Consider the following 19,663-nt stretch of genomic DNA (forward strand, 5'->3'; position numbering starts at 1 on the left):
TTCACAAAGGAAGGGGAAGGGGAGAGATAGAAACATCCATGATGAGAGGGAATCATTGATCGGTTGTCTCCGGCACACACCACACTAGGGATCGAGCCCACAACCTGGGCATGTGCCCTGGCTGGAAATCCAACAATGACCTCCTGGTTTTTAGGATGACACTCAACCACTGAGCCACGCCGGTCAGACTTTAACTGCCTCTTTAAAGGCCCAACCTCCAAATACAGTCACAAGTCTGAGGCACTGAGGGTCAGGGCTTGGCCACTTGATTTTTTGGGGGACACAACCAGCCCTTAACAGAGTCTAACAGATCATTTCTGATACCCTCACCGAGCACACGGTTTTTCTTCCTCCAATCATCCAAGACCTTGGGGACAACCAGCCGATTGCACTTGGGGTGCCATGACTATTCAGAAGCAGAAGTGGCTCCCTAATTCCACCTGCACTCTATCTCCTCAAACAAATTGCTTGTATTATCTTAGCTCACGGGACGCCTCTGTCACCAAGCGCCAGTGCAGGGACAGACATGGTGCCCACCTACCCGAGACCTTCCTCAGCGGCACCTGACCTTGGAGGCCACCGATGAAAGTCACAGCAATGGGCGCTGAGGGACAGCTCGTGCCTTCAGGCAACAGGTTTTCTGGAGAAAGAACAGGTGAAAACAGAGCCATCTGTTCCTGTCCCACAGCATTTCCCCTTTCATCCCTTCCACATCCTCCCATGGGGCAGAGCTTAGCCCCCCTGGCTCCCTCTGCTGGGCCTGTAGGGAACTGGAGTCACCCTGGCCACTGGATACTCCCCTGTGGTCCTGCTGGATGCTCACATCTGGGCTGACCGGTGTCCATGGTCTCTCACCTCCTGGGCAGCCCCTCCCGTATTGGCACCCCTGCAGCCCCTGCCAGCCCTCAGCTGCCCCTGCCCAGAGCAGATGGGAGGGGGACTGGAAAGAAACAGCAACAGCACGGCCCTCCCCAAGTCCCTGCCCCCACTGTCGCCCTAAGTCCTGTGGCTGCCGCACCCCCAGAAGCAGCTGATTCTTCTCAGAACAGCTGACCCAGGCTGGAATTTTAAAAAAACAATTGAATGAAAACCAAATGGAGAAAAGAAAGGAATCAGGAAATGAGAATGTGCATTCTTCTCCCCAGAGGTGGATGGCATCCTAGAGGCCCCGTCATGCATCTAGCTCCTCCCTCTCCCCCTCCAGGAGGGACACCACCTCTGCTCGGTGACATGGGAGGCCTGGAGCCTCCTGCTCCTCCTCTCCCGGGAGGTGGGTTGGCTGGTCCTCGAGCTGGCAGCCACTGTGTTCTCGGACAGTAACACCTTCTCCATCCACACTGGAGGGTCCTAGCGAAACACCTTCCGACGGCCCTCAGAGTGCCAACCCCACACCTTTCCATCCCGGAGCATCATGGCTCCCAGCTCATCCGAAGCCCCACACTGGACCTCACCTGTGATCACAGGTGCATCATCCATTTCCCCACCTGCCCAGCTCCACCCCCGCATCTCCCACGTGGGCAGTTACCCGTGGGCACTCCTGGGAAACTAAGCCAGTCCTCAGAAAGAATAAAAGGTCTGTTTAATTGGAAGGTAAAATACTTCACAAATCATTAGTATCTTATAAACGGAAACATTCAGTTACAAATCCATGTTAAAAATCGCAGTTCGGTGCAGCCAAAGTTTGTTTTTTGCAGGATTTTTCTCCCCCTTTTTTGTGACAAGTTACGTTATTATCTGGCATCTAGATGGAGCTTGAAGGACAGAACTTGCAAACAGAACGGAGATGGCACAAGGGCACGTGGTCCTGTGTTTGAACAGTGCTTTCCAAAGCCGCTGCCTGCCGCTGTGAGGACTGTCTGGGCAAAGTCAGCCAACAGCTCCCCTGGCGTTCCAACCCCACCCCCGCCAATGGAAAGCAGCCCCCACCGCTGCTTCTAGGGGCTTCTCAGAAACACCGTGCAATATCACCTCCGGGGCTCAGGGGGCGTCTGCACAGCCCAGTGCCTCCCATTTCAAGTTCAGGATTTCTCCCCTCGCTCCGTTTCCTGTGTAACTAGCTCCCATTCCCTTCTTGGCCCTGCGGTGGCACCCTCCCCTTCAATGAGTCCAGGTTTGGATGATCCGAGTTATTTCATATCAAAGAGCGAATTAAAAACGTTAAGAAAATCAGTTTGAAAATAACGCACATTTCTATTTTCAAAATATCCCCCAAACTTCTACTTTTAAGCCCCACTGACAGCACAACAACACAACTGGTGCTTGAAGTGGGGCCTGGCGGACACCAGCTCCGCCTCTCAGCAGCCCAGGGGCGTCTGCGGGCTGTGGGCTGTCTCAGCAGACAGCAGAGAGGGACTCTGGCCTTCAGGAGAGAAGTCTGGAGCCCCTCCCCCCAGGAACTCTCTGCAGAAAAACCCTGTATCCCCCAAATATCAAGAGCATCCTCAAATTGGGATCTCTGTGCAGTTCTGCACATCCTGACCACAAAACTGACCCTCTAGCCAGGAACATCACCAACATCAAAAGCTGAAACCAGGAGCCGCCTGCCGCGGCGCTGGGACAGCAGGCTCATAGGAGAAGAATAATGCTTGAACCTCCGGCTGCGCGGCTGCAGGGCTGCGCGGAGGCAGGCTCCTGGCAGGCACCGCGGAGGCCAGTGAGGCAGCAGTGCACAGGAGACGGAAGCGCTCCTGCGGGGCGCAAGGCGTCCTGCACCCGGTCCAGAAAGGCCAGCTCAGGGCACCGGCCCAGCAGCGTGAATAAAGTGCGTGGCAACCACGGGAACAGCCCGGAGAGTCTCAGGAGTTCCGTGAGCTTGACGCTTGTCCTCTACGCGAGCAAGGAATGTGGATCCCTTTGCTTCCTCACTCTGCCTTCTAGTCGGTCTCCCTCCTTCGCAAAGACTGTGGGGTTCCTGGTACAGCTCACAGCGCCCTCCTGGGCAGGACGTCCTCCAGGCTTTAAATGGAATGGGTGGAGACCTCTGACTGCTGCCTGATGTAGCTTTGAAAACTCTTATCTCCGATGGGGTGTTCCCTGCAAAGGGGAGATGGGGGAGGGGAGAACATGAGGCACAGCCCTCCATTGCCCGTGCTCATCTGCACTTTTTAAGAGTCTCTTTTCTAGCCCTAGCCGGTTTGGCTCAGTGGATAGAGTGTCGGCCTGCAGACCGAAGGGTCTCGGGTTCAATTCCAGTCAAGGACAGGTACCTCGGTTGCAGGCTCCTCCTCGTCCTGGGCCCTGGTCGGGGCACATGCAGGAGGCAACCAATTGATGTGTTTCTCTCACACCCATATTTCTTTCTGTCTTTCCCTCTCCCAACCCTCTCTAAAAATCAATGGAAAAATATCCTCGGGTGAGGATTAAAAAATAAATAAAATAAGAGACTTTTTTTCTATCTATATATGTGATGTGTATTCTTTGTAATTATTATGAAAAATATAGACAAGCAAAAAAAGAAAGACTTAGCCCAAAGCCGCCTGTGGAGGCACCCACTGTGACCCGTCACAGTGTGTATGTCTCATGCGCACACATGACCGTATGCATAGAGCGTGTGCCATGCACCCACACGTGTGTGGGAACCCTGTGCTCCACAGGGGCACGGTGCTGTCTGCTGAATGCCTGACCCCAGGTCGCAGGCGCTCGGTCCCGAGCTGCCCGAGCGCTTGCACAGCTGCTGCCACAGGACGTAGGATGCGCTCCAGGCTGTTTTCAACCTCGGCTTTACCACATGTAATCAAAGACAACATTTTTAGACAGTCGACGCAGCTCTCTCGACAGGGGGGTGTAAAGGGAATCTGGGATATGCTTTGAATGTCTATGGAGCCAGGATGACTCCTCTGGGAGCAAAGAAGAATCAGCCACCCTGGGAGGTGCTCGCTGGTGCCAGGCTCTTGTGAGCAACTGGTCCAAGGAGGCTCACCCCTTGCAGAGCCCTTCACTCCCCTTCCCAGAGCAAACCCACACCTGCCAGGAAAGGACGGAGGAAGGGAAGTAGGAAGGGAGGAGGGAGGTAGGGGGGGCTGGAGGAAGAGAGGGAGGGACAAGACAAAGATGGGGGCTAGTCCACCAGAGCTGGCCTCAAGAGAGAGGGGGAAAAGGCCGGTTTGCTGGCCTAGGAAAGCCTAATTGTGAAAGTGAATGAGTTGGGAAGGCAGGAGGGGAGAAGGGAGAGAGCGCTGCTCCCAGGACACTGCCCAGAGGGCCCGGAGCGTGAGGTGAGCCCTGCTCTGAAGGAGCTGGGAAGCCTGCACAGTGCCCACTGCACACCGGTGGCTCTGGGCAGGCAGCACCCTCCTCCCGCTGGAGCTCCCTGCACGCTCCCCCAGGCCCCCACACCCTTGCCGGGACTTCCCCTGCGCCCGGGTGCCATACTCACTGGCTCCCATACTTGGTCTTCTTGAACTTGTCCCTTTTGTACTGGGCGTGCTCCTGCTCCAAGGCCCCGACCCTGGCAATGACCTGCTTCAGTGTCTTGTAGGTCTCCTGGGGGTCATCGATGATGAAGGTCAAGTACTCCTCTTGCTCCGGGCCGTCATACACAGATCTGCTCCCGCAGGCCTCTACACCGTTGGGGACAGGGCGGAGATCAGTGCGTGGGGAAGCACCCTGGACTCCTCAGGTAAAGGATGACCATTCACAGGCAAATGCCCCAGAAACAGCAGCTGTTCCTACCAGCCTGGCCGATGCTGAGTGCTGGGGAACCCTGCAGGGCCAGAAAGCCAGGGCCCGGGAACCGAGGCCTCTGAGGGTCCAATGCCCCCACGCCAGGGCCCCAGCCCCTCTCTGACAGCCCTGACCCTGGGTGACCTGCATCCATCCATGCCCCACCGGCTCATCAAGCCAGGAACAGCTTGATGAGCCAGTGGGGCATGGATGGATGTCTGCTCCTGGACACTGGACCAGGCTGGCTCGAGGGCTGTGGGATCAGACATGATCAGGCTGGGGAGATGAGCTCGAGGACGTCCCCTCTCGGCCCGTCTGTGCGGGCAGTTTCTTCAGACCTCCACCACCCCCACCTGCTCAGCACCTCACTCCTGCTGAAGACCATGCTGCCTGCAGCCTTCAGTGATCCACAGGAGGCATCCAGATACCTGAACTGGAGCAGCCCCACTCCTGTCCCCTGGCACCTGGTCCCGGCCCCTCCCCTCTGCCCGACAGCTATGCTGGGCCCCGCGCGCCAGGGCCACAGAGAGACCAGGTGGGACGACATGTGCTTTGCAGGGCGCCTGGCCCGGGAGCCAGCATCCGGAGGGCGCCTCGCCTCATTGTACTCTGTCCATTATCACAGAAAGCTCTGGGATCCAGACAGTGAAGTCTGCTTCTGCTCGGGGGAAACCTCTAGATTCTAATTGAAAAATCACGGGTCTGCGCAAAGGAAAATGGAAAAGATGTAACATTTCAAAGAAAAGGGGGTGTGACATGAGAACGATAAGGGGCTCTACACGTGAGGGACAACCGAGTGGAGAAGAGGAGCCCCGGGCCCCCGAGCTCGAGTGTGAGCTCAGCCTCTTCCGCAAGTGAAGCGCAGGTCCGGTCTGCAGCCACACTGCCTGCGTGTCCTCCCCCCACCCCCAACCACTGCTTGTCACTGCGTGGCTTTGGGCAAGTTACCTAAGCGCCAGAGCCTCAGTTAGCCAGTGCCCCCGAGTCTCCTGAGCCCGGGGCAGTGGGAGTGTGAGCTGTGGTGGCTGCTGTCGTAAGGACAGAGGGAGAGAGAGGGGCAAAGGACCGTCACTGCCACATGGACAGGCCAAGAGAGCTAAGACCTGAATTAGCAAACGTCTGTGAAGCTTGTTACAGAGCAGAAACAAAAGGCAGTCCTCACTGCCAGGACAGGTGTCTGCGCTTAGATGCGGAGGAGAGTCACCAAAGGCCAGCAGGACGGGCGATGGGGACGGGGAGAAGGACACAGCCCTCCGCGGGGAGGGAGGACACCGAGCCCCAGCCCTCCGCGGCTCCGGGTGCCGTGCTCACTGCTCCGCGGAGTTTGTTCCACTCAGTCCTCGAATTAAGCCAATGGGCTGGTGGCGGTGCGGCCCCATTTCGCAGGAGAGGAAGTCAGGGCCTGCCTGGTGCGCGACGTGCCCGGTGAGTGACTTGCCTGGTGAGTGACTTGCCTGGTGCGCGACTTGCCTGGTGAGGGACTTGCCTGGTGAGTGACTTGCCCAGTGTGTCTCATAGCAGATGCCAAAGCTGGCTCTGAATCGAGGCCTCTAAGTCCTGGGAGAACTCCATCCCGGGCACCACAGAGCGTGGTCTGTGCGGGGAGTGCTGGGAGGAACCTGGGAGAAGCCCAGGCCCCGAGGACATCCAGCACTAAGGGGGGATAAGAGGGTTTAACTGCCGACACCACACAAAAAGAGGAACCGTAAGCCACACACCTATCTAATGCAAAATTCTTGAATGGATTAGTAAATAGATTATGAGCTAAGCTCAGGGAGGAGAAAATAAAACCAACATCCACTAGAACAGATCATGGTAAGCACACTACTTCCTCTTTAAAAGGGTTTATAAAACCAAGACTTAGGGAAATGCCTAGAGTGTGTGCATGTTGGTTTCAGCAAAGCAACTGACACACTTTCACCAAGTAGCCGGGAACGAGACACAGCGCCCGACGACAGGACAAGTGCTGACCATCCACGGCCCCAGGCACTAAGCTGTCTCCCAAACAGATGCCTGAGCTGCAGAAGGCACCAGACGGCACCACACGTAGACCAGGGAGGCTCAGAGGGGTTCACAGGCCCATCTGGGAGAGAGTGTGGGTCTGGCTCCAGACTGCCACCATAAAGCGAATATTGCAATGAAGCCATGCTAATTTCTTGGTTTCCCAGTGCATACAAAGGTGGTTTCACTACACTGTGGTCTACTGCATACGCAATAGTGTATGTCTAGAAAAACAACGTACAAACCTTAATTAAAATGATTTTATGACTAAAACACGCTAACTGTCACGTGTGCCTTCAGCGAGCGGAGATCTTTCTGCTGGTGGAGGGCCTTCCCTGATGTTGATGAAAACTCAGTCCCTGGGAATCACAACACAGTGAAGCACAACAAGGCGAGGTCTGCCTGCACTCCCCCGAGTCACTCTGCAGAGCGGTCCACGTGTCGCCTGGGCCAGGCGTCCCCCCAGCTGCTGCCATCGGTGTGAGAGGCTGACCCCCCCGTCCTCACCTTGCATCTTCTCCAGTTTGCTCATGTACAAGTTGAACAGGGAGTAGATGCGCTCCGTCTCTCGGTCCCCGTCGATGTCCAGCTGGATGTTTGCCGGGAGGCCGCTGCTCGAACACAGCGAGAACGGAAAGCACAACGCTGTTAATCATGGTGTTGGCTTTTTAAAAGACCACTGAAGACGACAGAGTGACCCAGCACCGAACTTATCCCCGGTGGGCATTTGTGTGTAGTTTGTGAAATAATCCACCGGCACTGAGCAGTGACCATCTGCCAGGATAGCAAGCAAACAAGGCAGACTTCTTTTGCTGTGCAATGACCCAGAGTAAAAATATGCACTTGGGCCGTGTGCCCTGAAGGGTCGGTTGGCTGCCCCAGGTAGGGACAAGTGGGTCCCTCTCCTTCCCGAGGCTCCAGTGGGCTCCTGCTCCTGCCTGAGGGTTCAGCAGCGGCCCCTCCCAGGCACAGCACCCAGCCTCTCTGGGGGGACAGGGTGAGGGCTGTGGCACAGACTCCTGGACAGCAGGGACTTATCCCTTATCCTGAGCCTTAGCTTCTTTGCCTGTGAAGCTGCATTTCCTGTTTCCGCCTCTGAGAGCTTTGGGGGGATGCGTCACATCCACAAACACAACAAACAGCAGTTGTCACTTTTCTCACAAGTCACATGGGGCACCGGGGCTGGCCAAGCGTGAGTCACCAGGCCTCCCTCCAGGATGGCAGAGAGGAGCCTCTCATGACCATCAGGGGGCTCAGCTAAAGGAGGGGCTGGAAACGAGGGGCTGTCTCGGTTCCCAAAGGTGGGGAGTGTCGACTGGAGAAATCGAAGAGGGTGCATCAGGAGGGCAGAACGCTTGCAGAGTCTTAGAAGAAACAGGCAGAAAAGCCTGCCCCTGGGGGTCTTCTCTCTGCCTGGAGCCCCTCCTCATTGCCACCCGCTCTGCAAGGAGGGCATGCACCCCCGGCAGGGGCAGGAGAACCCAGGCAGGCCCGGAGCTCCTGCCAGTCTACACAGTCTGCAAGGGCTCCCTCGGTGGAGGCGCTGGATGACTAGAGAGCAGCCTTGGAGGCTCAGCCTGCGGGTGTGCAGTTGGCTGAGTGGGTGGGGTCTGCAACTTGACCCCCTTGACGAAACTTCCCTGTAGGGTGCATAACCCGGGTAACTGTGCTGGGCTACCCCGGGCGGCTGGGGGCTGGACACCCGCAGACCTACCCGGTGCACGGGGAGCAGCCGGGGGCCGTGTCCGAGGAGGCCCTGCAGCACAGCCAGTGGCCGTTGAGGTAGGCGGAGGGGTGGTAGACGGTGAGGCGCTTCTGGTTGCACTGGCTCACTTTGGTGAGGATGTCGATCCAGGCCTTGGCCTCCACGCAGTTGTTGGCCTGGATGTATAGCGCCCGCTCTGGCTGGATGACCTGGAACATCTGGGGAGATGGACAGTGGGCTCGGGGACTGCCCAGCAAGGACCAGGGGGTCATTATTGTAGATGCCTACATGCCCAGGGGCTGCAGTGAGAGGATCTGAAACCGACCCAGAGGCAGACAAGTGCAGTGGCTGCAGTGGGTGCCCTTGAACTTGAAAACAGAGCTGAAGCTGCCGCCCTGGGGAAGGCAGGCGCAGCGGGAGCCACGGTCAGCCTGGCCAAGGCACTTCCTTCCTGGGGCGTCGGGGTCTCCATTCGAAAGGCGGGAGTAGCACCACTTGCCTCGCCCATGGGGCCTCCTAAAGCTGACTGGGGCCTTTACACAGAAGGACTGGTTTCTTTAGGTCTCCTTGCTTTGTAAGCTGGGGTGGGATTCCCTGCAAGGCACATCACAGCTCATGCTGCCCACCCTCCCGTCCTCATCCCAGCTCTGCCTCCATCCGAAAGGCCTCTCGCTCCCCCACTGGCCACCCTGGGGACTCCTCTTCCTCATTCAGGCAGGTGCTGCCTCCTCCCTGAGGCTTCTCAGAGCCTCCACTCCTTTCCTATTTATTATTCACTCAACAAACTGTCCTCGGTCCTGGGGACACAGTGAGGGCAGAGAGCGTCTGCCTTCGCGAGCTTCCAGCCAGCAGGATAAAATGAACACAAAGTGCGGGGGCTGAGTGAGGGAAGCCCAATGGGCAGCTCAGTGTAAATGCTCAGAATAAACACTCCCCAGAGGAGAGCAGCACGGTTAGGAGTTAGTTAAACTGAGAGGGGAAGGCAGGGATGGACAGTGTCCCGGGCGGCAGGAACAGCAGGTGCACAGGTCCTGGGGCAGCAGAGACAATAGGTGCAAGGTCCTGAGCATCAGGCATGGCCGGGCACTCCCGCAGGAGCAGGCCAGCTGCACAGAAGGGCGTTATGGGGGAGGTGAGCAGGCCGAGCCCTGGGAGGCTCTCACACGGAACTTGTCAGAGGGCGTGAGGGAAGGCCAGGAGTCAGGATGCCACAGAAGGGGGACAGTGGCCTTTCCCAAGGGCTGGAGGACTTAAGTAGAAACAGGACGCTGACAGCCCAGTGTGTCTCCCATGAGCCAGGCCTCCTGAGAGGATGCACCAGAAACCAGGGCCTCCAGGATTCCCGACAGAACCCATGACCCGACCATGCCCAGCGACCACCTGACACCCAAACCGAGGGATATCCACAAAACTGGTCTACATGCTTCAAAAATGCCAAGGCCACGAAACAGGGGTAAGGACTGAGGGATGTTCCAGAGACGCCAGAGAAATAACGGACCCTGTGGCTCTGGACTGCGTGCCAGCCCGGGGGAAAACAACAGCTATAAAGAACGTTACTGGGACAACTGGCAGAATTTAAATACGGACTGTGGATTAGTGGTGCTAGTGCATCAGCTCAGGCATCCTGGCTTGGCTACTGTATGAGATTATAGAAATGACCTTGTGTTTAGGAAATACATGGAAGTATTTACATGGTGCAGGAAAAAAATATGTACATCCTACATGGAGAGAGGAGGAGGGAGAATGAAGGAATATGCTCAGCAAATGGGACAAAACCAGTGACTCTGGGTTAGGGGACATGGGAAGTCTTTGTTCTAGTCTTGCTTTTCTGGAAGTTCAAACTAGACCAAAATAAGACATTTCAAAGGAATTCCACATGGTCCCAGAGCCTGCCCCTGGCGTCCTTTAACAGAGGGTCCCTGGGCCCCCGGGGACACCAGGGAGGCCATCGTCCTGCAGGTTCTCCTGCCCCAGCCGACAGGCAGGGCCAGTCAGGCTGCTGGGCTCCAAGGTCAGGTGCAAAGTCACAGCGCCTTGTAAACACCCAGGCAGGGCCCTGAGAGGAGAGGCAGGGGCGGCGGGTGAGAGTGGGAGAGGAGAGCGAAGCCCGGAAGAGCGCCTGCAAAGGCTGCACTCACGTTCTTCATCTTGAAGGACTCCTCCTCCAGTTTCTCCACGGCCAGAATGTTCTCGATGGGAATGCTGTAGAGGGGCTGGTCTCCTGCGGCGAGAGGGGTTAATGAGTGGCAGGCCCAGAGGTCGTGCTGGGTTAGGAGGGGTAGGTCTCCCCTCGTTAGGTGAGAAGGCTAAGAAACTGATAGGCCATAGGCACAGGGGGCCGAGGGCAGTGGTCAGAGGAGGCCTGGAAATGGGTCCTCTGTGTCCACAGAACAACAGAGCCTCATGCCCTCGCTCCCAGCAACACCCAGGACTGTCGCCAAGAGCCACGTTCCCACGTTTTTGTGGGGAGAGATTACTTTCTCACCATCCCATGACCTAAATCAGAGCCATTTCAGACCCAGGAGAACACAGCCAAAGTGGGATAAGACCCGTGAGACCCTGACTCCTACACCTGGCGGCACGGTGCCCGCCTGCGCCCCTCCCGCTCCCCACCGGGCCACCCCCATGGATGTCGCCCCTCCTTTCCTGTTTACAGAAACTGCTCACTTTGGGGGACACACCTTCTCTGCTTTCAGTTTCACTCCAGAAAAGCAGAGGGTAACCCCAACTGGGACTTAAACAAGGCCTGGTCCCTCGGAATAAAGGTATGTGAAAAGGAGGAAAAGGCGATTTTTTCTTGTTACCTTTGCTTTTCTGGTAGGTGAATTCATGATTTGTCAAGCGGAACCACCTTTTCTTAAAATTCTTCATCCCAAAGCGTTTTCGTCCTTGTGCCCTCTTAATCATGAACCTGTGGTGAACAGGACAGTGGGTGGGGGAACGTCCCAGGGCTCGGGGGCAGGTTCCACGTGGCCCTCCCCGTCCTGCAGCCCAAAGTCACGTCTGCAACATCAAAATAACTCGCCGCTTTCGTATCTGTGATACCAGGTACAGACTGCGGATTTTCAGTATCTTCTAAACTTATTTCCAAGCGATAGATTTAAAAAATCAAAAGGCCAATGTCTCTACTTTAGAGAAGTTTAGCCCCCCCTGCTGGTGTTAACTGTAAATTACAAGTTGGCGAGGGCTGTGGGCTCCTCAGCCCTCCAGCAAAGCAGCCACCCCTCCCCACCTCCCACACTGAAATACTGGCAGGAGCTTCCAGAGAGCAGGCCCTGGCAGCAGCCTCAGAGGCGGGAAGGTGCGCTCTGGGGAGCAAAGCCGCGGGGGGCTGGGGGAGCCTGCTTAGGTGCGATGCTTTAGTCTCCCGACAGACGCTTCAGGAATGAGGGGCTTGGGAGGGGAAGGTAAGGCCTGGAACTCAGGTGTGCCTGAGCCAACTGTGCATGAATCCCTGACTAGTCAGGGGTCATTCAGTCTCTCACTCCCCTTTCCTCCCGGGCCGGGCATTTCTCCACTGCACATTCAGCGGAGAACAGGCACAGAGAGATGAAAGTAAACAACACCACGTTTGGACCTGCCCTGGGCTGGGGGGTTTAAAAGTGGTGGACAATGGCCCCAAAGGGTCTGTGCTGCCTCTGGCCTGGGAGACCCCCAGCCCCGAGGGCAGATTTGCCCCACTTCACGGCCGAGGTGGACGGGGAGCGCCTGCCACCTGCATTCCTCCCGCCGGCCGTGGCTCCGCCAGCCTTACCCTTCCTTGAGCAGGATGGGCTGCTCCACGCTCTTGGGGTCCCTTCTCCCAGAGGAGGAGATCAAATCTAAGAACTGAAGTGGAGGAAAAACCAGATTATTAACAGGGGAAATGGCGTGCCTGCACACATTCATTCTTACGTATAAATGATGTCACGGATGCTTTGTGTCCCCTTCTGGCACCAGGAGAGGGAGGAGAACCCGGGGGGGCAGGTGCCAGGGCAGTGGGCCCTTCTTGGAGAATCTTGGGGACACCATGCTGGTCTCCACTGTGGCTAAGAAGCTTTCAGCCCCCACCTCGACTTCCCACTGGCTCCTCCTGGGAAGGTCTCACTGGACTTCAGGTAACACCTGGAGGTCTACCTGCCTTTTAACAGGTGACCGGGGAAGGCATCTCTCCTGGAGTTTGAAGCATTGCAGGCTCTCCTCCCTGGCCATCTTCATCCCCTTGTGGTTTTGCTCAGGCTGGGGCTCCCTGATCAATTCAACTGCCCCACGGCCTGTCTGGATTCCTCCCATCCACTGGGCTCCTCTCCCTTCCTTCCCTTCTAGGTTATGGTTTTTATGATTTCTGAGCAGTAAATGTGTATAACTGCTTAGGATCTGGAAGAGTTTCCCCCAAGCATGCTATCCTTAACTCTGGGCCTGGGGTCCCGGGCCTCCAGGACTCGCAGGCACCAGGAGCAGGTGGCTGGGACCGGGCAGGGCATGAGAGTTTGTGGACCCAAAGGAGTAGAGAGTCTATGAAGGTATAATGCTCAGTCACTTAGAGATAGAATTTAGACGTAAAGATGACGAGGGCCCCCACACATCAGATTCCAAAGAAGAGCGGTGGGTGTAGGAGTCGCTTACAGCAGCCCTGTGGTGAGGACGGGCACACGATACCGCGAATGGACCAAACCGTCTGAAACATTTCAAATGGCGAATGGTCGCTTTTATGTTACTCAAATTTAAACTCAATTTTTTAAAAGAGCAACTCTGTTTCTTAGAAACAACATATAATCGGGGTGGGGTAAGTCTATGTTAATTGATGTTGGTACTTACGTTTTTTACAGCATCAGCATATTTCTGCTCATTGAAGAATTCGTAAAATGCAGCCATGTAGGATTCCTTAAAGCTGGCCTAAAAGGAAGCAGGTCACTTAACAAAGGCCTACAGGTCTCCTGGCTCATGGCCCAACTCTGAAGACTCTAGAGCAGTGGTTCTCAACCTTTCTAATGCCGCGACCCTTTAATACAGTTCCTCATGTTGTGGTGACCCCCAACCATAAAATTATTTTCGTTGCTACTTCATAACTAATTTTGCTACTGTTATGAATCGTAATGTAAATATCTGTGTTTTCCGATGGTCTTAGGCTCTACAGCAGCGGTTCTCAACCTGTGGGTCGTGACCTGTGGGTAGAGCTGCTGTAGAGCCTAAGACCATCGGAAAACACAGATATTTACATTATGATTCATTAACAGTAGCAAAATTACAGTTATGAAGTAGCAACGAAAATAATTTTATGGTTGGGGGTCACCACAACATGAGGAACTGTATTAAAGGGTCGCGGCATTAGAAAGGTTGAGAACCACTGCTCTAGCGGCATAGACTGCAGCAAGCCTGTTATGGTAACTAAACGGAGGGAAGATGCTAGGACCGATGGGGTGGGGGTGGGGGGGAGGTAGGTGCTGCCCTAGAAGTTTAGCCCAGGTACTGAAATCAGACCTTAAGTCACAGAAGCGTGCTAAAACGTTCTCAAGAGACTAATTCCATTTAAGTGGTGTTTTAAGAGCTAACTCTATGGCTCAACCCCCTTTGACGTGTGGTCACTGACATCTGGGTTCCAGGTCTATGAAGTGTACCCAGGCATGGTGGCTGGGAGGGAGCCTCGCCTGTGACCACGAACAGGAGTCGGGGCAAAGCGCAGTCACTCAGAAGGGGCCTGCAAACAACCGTTCCCGTCCCCACCCCAGTTGGCACTGCTTTCAGAGGTAGGTCAGTTGGCTACTTCTGGATGTGAAAACGAGGTGGGTTTTGTGCAGACCCTGACCGGCAGGCGCCTGTTTATCTGAACTTCCAGCCAACAGAAACTGGGGCTGGTGATGGAGGGAAGCGATCGGTGCACCTTTTACTTTACTCTGATTCAGAGAGAGCCAAGCACTGGCCCCAAAGCTGCGCTGAGGAGACTCGGTCTCGGAACCCATACACAGGAGCGGGCCTGCTAGCCGTCCCGCAGGTGACAATAACATACCGCCTGCCATCCTGATTTCCCCTCAGAAAGCCACGTTTCACAGCCCCGCAGTGCAGAGGCGCTTGGCCAGGGCTGGAATTCTACCTCCTGAGCTGGTGGGGGAGGATACTGGCTGGTTCTATTATTCTTTATCCTTATAAATGCATTAAACACACACTTGCTTGTGTTTAAAAAAAAAAAAAAGATGATTAAAAGACATCACTTACAGACTTTGACTTGGATAAGCTGCCAAGCGTCTGAATAGTCTTTGAGATAAGCGTCAGTGTCCTAGACGTCTGTGGGTCCTGCCAGACGGGAGAGAGAAATGCGAGTTTCGCTTCAGTTTTACAGAAATGTTTGTGGTTGAGCCCAGAATTGCACAGCCAGCAAAATGAGTGACATCCCTATAAGCTACATGTTGTCTGTGAGTGAACAGTAAACACACAAACACTGGATTCGGAGAAGTTCACCTGGGCCCTTCTACTCTGTGTGGTCTGGGAGCTGCTGAAAATGCAGGCTCTCCAGATCCAGACCCCGGCACTTCCACAAAGTCTGGTTGGCTCTGCAATGGCCACGTGTGAAAAGAGCTGCTGGGTATCAGCGCTCTGGACCCTACGGCACACTTAGTCGGGAGCATCTTGAACTCAGCGGCGTCCCTGTCTGGTTACCATGCCCAGCTCTGTAACTCCCAGGTCACCTCTCTTACCTTCACGTGGTTTGTAAGTTTAACTTAGAACCAACAAAACCAGGAATGGGCCCATCACCCTGTACTTTCCACCAAACACTGCCCACGCCTGGCACTTTCTTTGCTGATGCATCACTAACGTCAGCTCCGTGAAAGCCCAGAGCCTGGCACAGACGGGTGCTCAATTAATGTCTGGTGCTGGATTGAATAAATGGCTGAATATACACAAGATGATAAATACTCAATTTTTCCCATGGGGAGAGGAGAACATAACAGCAGTCAGCAGCTAAAACCTGGTCACAGCATCCATGTTTTAACCGATGCAACTTAGGAACGTCGCTAAAGTCCTTGTAGATGAAGGAGGCAAGGGCATGTGGCGTGTTCACAACCCCACTACCACGGGGCGGGCGTGGGGGGGGGGGGTCTCTCCCACCTCCGTAGGCCTGGCCAAGAGTCTGGCCTGGGCCCACCGGCACCTGCTGGTGCAGGGGGGCTGGATCCCAGCTTGCAGGGCTGGTGCTCACTTACTGTGTGGTGAGGCGTGAGCTGGAAGAGGTTGGGGGACAGGATGGCAGGCGCAAAGAACCTCAGGAAAATGAAGCTGCTCACCGCCGTGTACCTCACGTCCAGGTCATCTGTAGCCAGGACACAGAGAGCCAGCTCAACGGGCTTTCTACAGATCACAGCGGTGGACCGGGGCCAGGGGCTGCACCCCAGAGCCCCTGCTCCACCTAGGGTCCCCCGAAGGCAGAGGTGCTGGCCCTCGGCTCTCCTGGACCCACTGCCTCTCTCCTTCCCTGTCTCTCTCCCTCTCTATCTCTGTCTCTCCTTCTCTCTCCCCCTCACTGTTATTAATAACACCGTCTGGCAGTTGGGCTGTAACAGACACGACCCGCTCACCAGGCCCTAGTGGCCTTACAGGGGGACGGCTCATTATTGGGCGGGTTACTCACATCGGAGATGGGAGGATATGGTCTGTTCATTATTTATTTACATCTTGTCCCAAAGAGGACCAGAGGCTTGGTGTGCTTGGGAACTGCCCGCCCCCGACACAGGATGCTTTTTGGCCCTAGAAGGAGCCCGAGCTCTGAGAGCAGCAGGTCCTGGCCGGGCTCGGCTATGGAAGCTGAGCTGCCCCAGCAGGTGGAGGGAAGGGACTGGGTTCACCTAGGGACCTTTTGTCTGGGCACAGGGACTGCTCTGGGGGCGCGGAGGCTGAGGTTTCAGCGGTCCCCAAGGCAACAGGTCATGCCTGGGCTGACTCCTGGGCTCCCAGGGATGGATGGAGTGAGTTAGGGATGGTGCTCACCGGACCAGGCCGGGGCCAGGTACCAAGTGGCCCCGCCCTTAGCCTCCTAAGACCTGGTCTGAGCAGGCGAGTGCCCTGCACCCAGGTCCTCGGTTAACGTGACCCCTCCCATAGGGCTGGATGCCATGGTAGCTCTGGGTGCCTCCCCAGGGAATCAGCATGATTAAAAAGAGGGGACTCATCCCTGGGGCCCTTCCAGTCCCCATTTCCCAAAGGGCTCATCCTGTCTTTCTTAGAAATATAGCCAGGCAGAGTTAGGTGACACAGAGCACCAAGTAGTGACATAGTGAAGTAAGAAACTGCCCAAGGACCCGGACGGGCGGCTTCCTGGCTGCATAAACCAGACCCAGGCAAGTAGACACGGTCCCACTGGACGAAACTCGGCCTACTGCCTGGTGTGGGGCCAGAGCCCCAGCTCACCCAGCGACAGGCGCAGGCGGGGACCAGGGAGCTCTGCCCGCAGACATGCATGGGAAGGGATGCATGCTGACATCTGAGCCTGGCCCAGCGGCTCTGTTAGAACCCTTTATGGGGCTCTGCAACGCCCCTTCTGTGCTTTGAGGCGTCTGCAGAGGAAGGGAGCCACCTAGGGAGGGCTGTGGATGTTTCCTGCTGGCTCAGCGTCTCCAGAGCACTCACCCTGGAAGCGCTTGGCAGCCGCCTCTCGGAGGGAAAAGAAAATGTCACACATGACCGTCGGGCAGCTCACCCCCGACTTGGTGATGACGTTGAAGATGCGGTCGACGTACTGCCGCAGGTTCTCCTGCAATGAGATGTGGGTGGGACACTCCAACAGTGCTCATGTGAACCCGACTCTTTCCCAGGCTGCATGGAGCACTTCAAACACATGGGGAGGGAGCGCGTCCAGAGGTCGGGGAGCAGCCCAGAGCAGCCTCGGGGAGCTATGGCAGCAAAAGGTGCAATTCCCATCATGGTTGTTTTGTTTTTGTTTTTTTTTTAAAAAAAACCTCTTAAACTACTTACTGACTAGTTATAATATAATTCATATAGTGCAAATAATAGGGGTTCTGGGGTGTGGGGAAAGCCACACTGCGTCCCCTCCTCTGTGCCTGACCTCATTAACTAAACACAGAGTCAAATTCACTGAAGTGTAAGTTCCCGAAGGCGAGAACCCTGTCTCTCTCTTTTTTTTTTTTTAAAGGCACGACAAAGACATCGCCTGATCTGGATGAAGAAATCATAAAAGACTAAAACATTTAGGGTGAAATGTCAAAATTAGGGAGTTTTGCTGTTTTAAGAAACAGTTCTGGGAACAGCCTGGGGTGGTAGGTTTGGGACCTGTGTTTGTTGAGGGTTGGGGAGACTGAGGCTGGCGAGGCCACCCCATGTGGGGGGGCAGGGGGCGGGGCAGGGGGAGGGCTCCTGGCTATCCCAGGAAGGGAAGGAGCAGGAGCTGAGTGGCAGGCCACAGAGTGGTGCTCCTTGGCAGGAAGGAACTCAAGAGCAAAGAAAGACAGTGGCCAATCGCCGCCCGGGACTGGTCACCTCACAGCAGGTGAAGTCAGCGTCTGCCCTCAGGCTCCTGTGTGTGCCCTTGCAAAGCACGCCCTGCCCCACCCGACCGAGAGTGTCCAAAGTGGCCACGTGCCCAACATCCTCAAGACAGGCAACTGACTCTGGAAAGTGTTGGTGAACAAGCCAGAGCCCCTTACCATGTTGTTTTCAAGGTTTTCACCATCTTTCAGCTTCACGGGGTCGATTTCGCAGGGTTTGTGGCTCTGGCATATCTGCAAAGAGCATTTGCGACCAGGAGTGAGCGAGACAGACCCCAGGAGCTCAGGGAGGTGGGGCGCAGCAGTATCAGCTCAGGGACGGATGCCATGAGCCTTGTTCAGAACACAGATGCCCACAGCGAGCCCCCCGCCGGCCAGGGGAGGGGAACAGTGGCCGAAGACCGGGCAGCGGGCAGTGTGTGAGGCCGGAGTCCCGGGGGCACGGGACTTCCTTGAAGATGGTTCTGCATTATCTCCCATGGAATCCGGCGCCATAAAGCTTCACAACGTTTCACTTCTAAGTGCTGCCAGGAAACCACACAGAGGCTCAGCCAGAATGCGATCTTAATTTGTCTCGCACGCACAGGGCCTGTTTTTTATGAGACCGCCCAGGTGCCCGTGAAGGGCTCAGGTAAGTAACGCCGAGTCATCTGGAAAGGAAGCGTGTGGCTCCTTTAAGGTGTCGAGGAGCCGGGGCAGGGCCGCCACAGCTGCAGGGGGCTCCAGAGAAAACCCCGGGCCCTGCGAGTTCGGGGAGCCAGCACCTGTGGGGAGAGGTGCCCTCCCCTGCAGGGCCTTCTGTCTTCAGAATAATGGGTTTTCTTAAGTAGTTTTTTAATTTGAGAAAATGAGGACGATTCTGAAATACACACGGAAGGTGTGTGGTGAGGCAGGGAGCGAAGCTGACATGAAAGTGACAGCTGTTTGTTCACATTGCATTCCCTGTGTGTCTGTCTGTCTGTCTTTCACACAGACATGTGGGTTCCTGGGGAAATCTTTCCCATGCACCCCATAGCACTGGGCCCTTGGGGATCCCGACCCACCTCCTCGATGGTGGGCTTCAGGGTGACGTGCAGGTAGTGCATCCCCGCCAGCTTCATCGTCTCGTCAATGCACTTGGATGTCAACGAGTTTCCTCGGAAAATGGTGTTGGGGTCCCTGGAAAACAGCATGAGGGTGACTTCTGTCTCCTCAGTGAGCGAGGTGGAGGAGAAGCAGAACCTATTCTGGAGCGTCCGTCCTCAGAGGCAGGCACACGCTCGCCCTGGAGTCTGCTATCGGGGGGTTTTAGAAGGAGCCCAAGACCAGACCGGATGTTTCACAGCAGGGGGGCCTGGCCATCCTGCCTGTGTAACAAGTCAGCAACATGCCTCCTGCCATCAACCCATCCAAAGGAACAGGAGCTGGCGCTGCCTCCCCTCCCTGAGGCTCGTTTTATACAAACGAACCAACGGATGCTTCTAAGGACCAAACCCTTCTAAGGACCAAACCCGGGGTCAGCACAGGAGATCTGGCAGGGAAGGGGCGGGATAGGCTGTGCTTTCTCTCCCCTCTTTCAACCAGGGCGTCTGGATGTTTCTGCACTGAGGGACCCGGGCATGTAGAACCCTCTCCACTAGGGGGAGCAGGTCCTGGCGGATACAGCGACCCAGGCCTCGTAGGTGGGCTTAGCTGGACTGAGCCCGTTCCTGAGGCAACCAGTGCCACGTTCACCCCCTTCTTGCACACGCACCTCGAGATTTCCAGAAGAAAAGGTGCATTTTTAAAGACAGTAAGTGTCACTCTGAAAGAAAACCTGAATCTATATGGTTTCCTTATCTGC

General features: G+C 55.8%; 1 protein-coding gene across 1 annotated transcript in view; it reads right to left on the reverse strand.

Annotated features, from left to right (window-relative positions):
- Nucleotides 1-1,562: 1,562 nt before the first annotated feature.
- Nucleotides 1,563-19,663, reverse strand: part of RASA3 (RAS p21 protein activator 3) — a 115,930-nt gene continuing 97,829 nt past the window's right edge. Inside the window, exons 12-24 of the mRNA XM_008143904.3 lie at nucleotides 18,885-18,999; nucleotides 18,001-18,075; nucleotides 16,967-17,090; nucleotides 15,547-15,653; nucleotides 14,561-14,638; nucleotides 13,166-13,243; nucleotides 12,123-12,196; nucleotides 11,173-11,279; nucleotides 10,507-10,589; nucleotides 8,378-8,586; nucleotides 7,171-7,274; nucleotides 4,376-4,559; nucleotides 1,563-3,033 (exon numbers count right to left, since the gene is read on the reverse strand). Coding sequence (XP_008142126.1) covers nucleotides 2,958-3,033; nucleotides 4,376-4,559; nucleotides 7,171-7,274; nucleotides 8,378-8,586; nucleotides 10,507-10,589; nucleotides 11,173-11,279; nucleotides 12,123-12,196; nucleotides 13,166-13,243; nucleotides 14,561-14,638; nucleotides 15,547-15,653; nucleotides 16,967-17,090; nucleotides 18,001-18,075; nucleotides 18,885-18,999 — 1,414 coding nt within the window. The 3' untranslated portion in view covers nucleotides 1,563-2,957. The remainder of the gene's footprint in view (nucleotides 3,034-4,375; nucleotides 4,560-7,170; nucleotides 7,275-8,377; nucleotides 8,587-10,506; nucleotides 10,590-11,172; nucleotides 11,280-12,122; nucleotides 12,197-13,165; nucleotides 13,244-14,560; nucleotides 14,639-15,546; nucleotides 15,654-16,966; nucleotides 17,091-18,000; nucleotides 18,076-18,884; nucleotides 19,000-19,663) is intronic.

This window comes from Eptesicus fuscus, chromosome 8 (genome assembly GCF_027574615.1).
Source record: "Eptesicus fuscus isolate TK198812 chromosome 8, DD_ASM_mEF_20220401, whole genome shotgun sequence".
In the NCBI taxonomy this organism is placed as follows: Eukaryota; Metazoa; Chordata; class Mammalia; order Chiroptera; family Vespertilionidae; genus Eptesicus; species Eptesicus fuscus.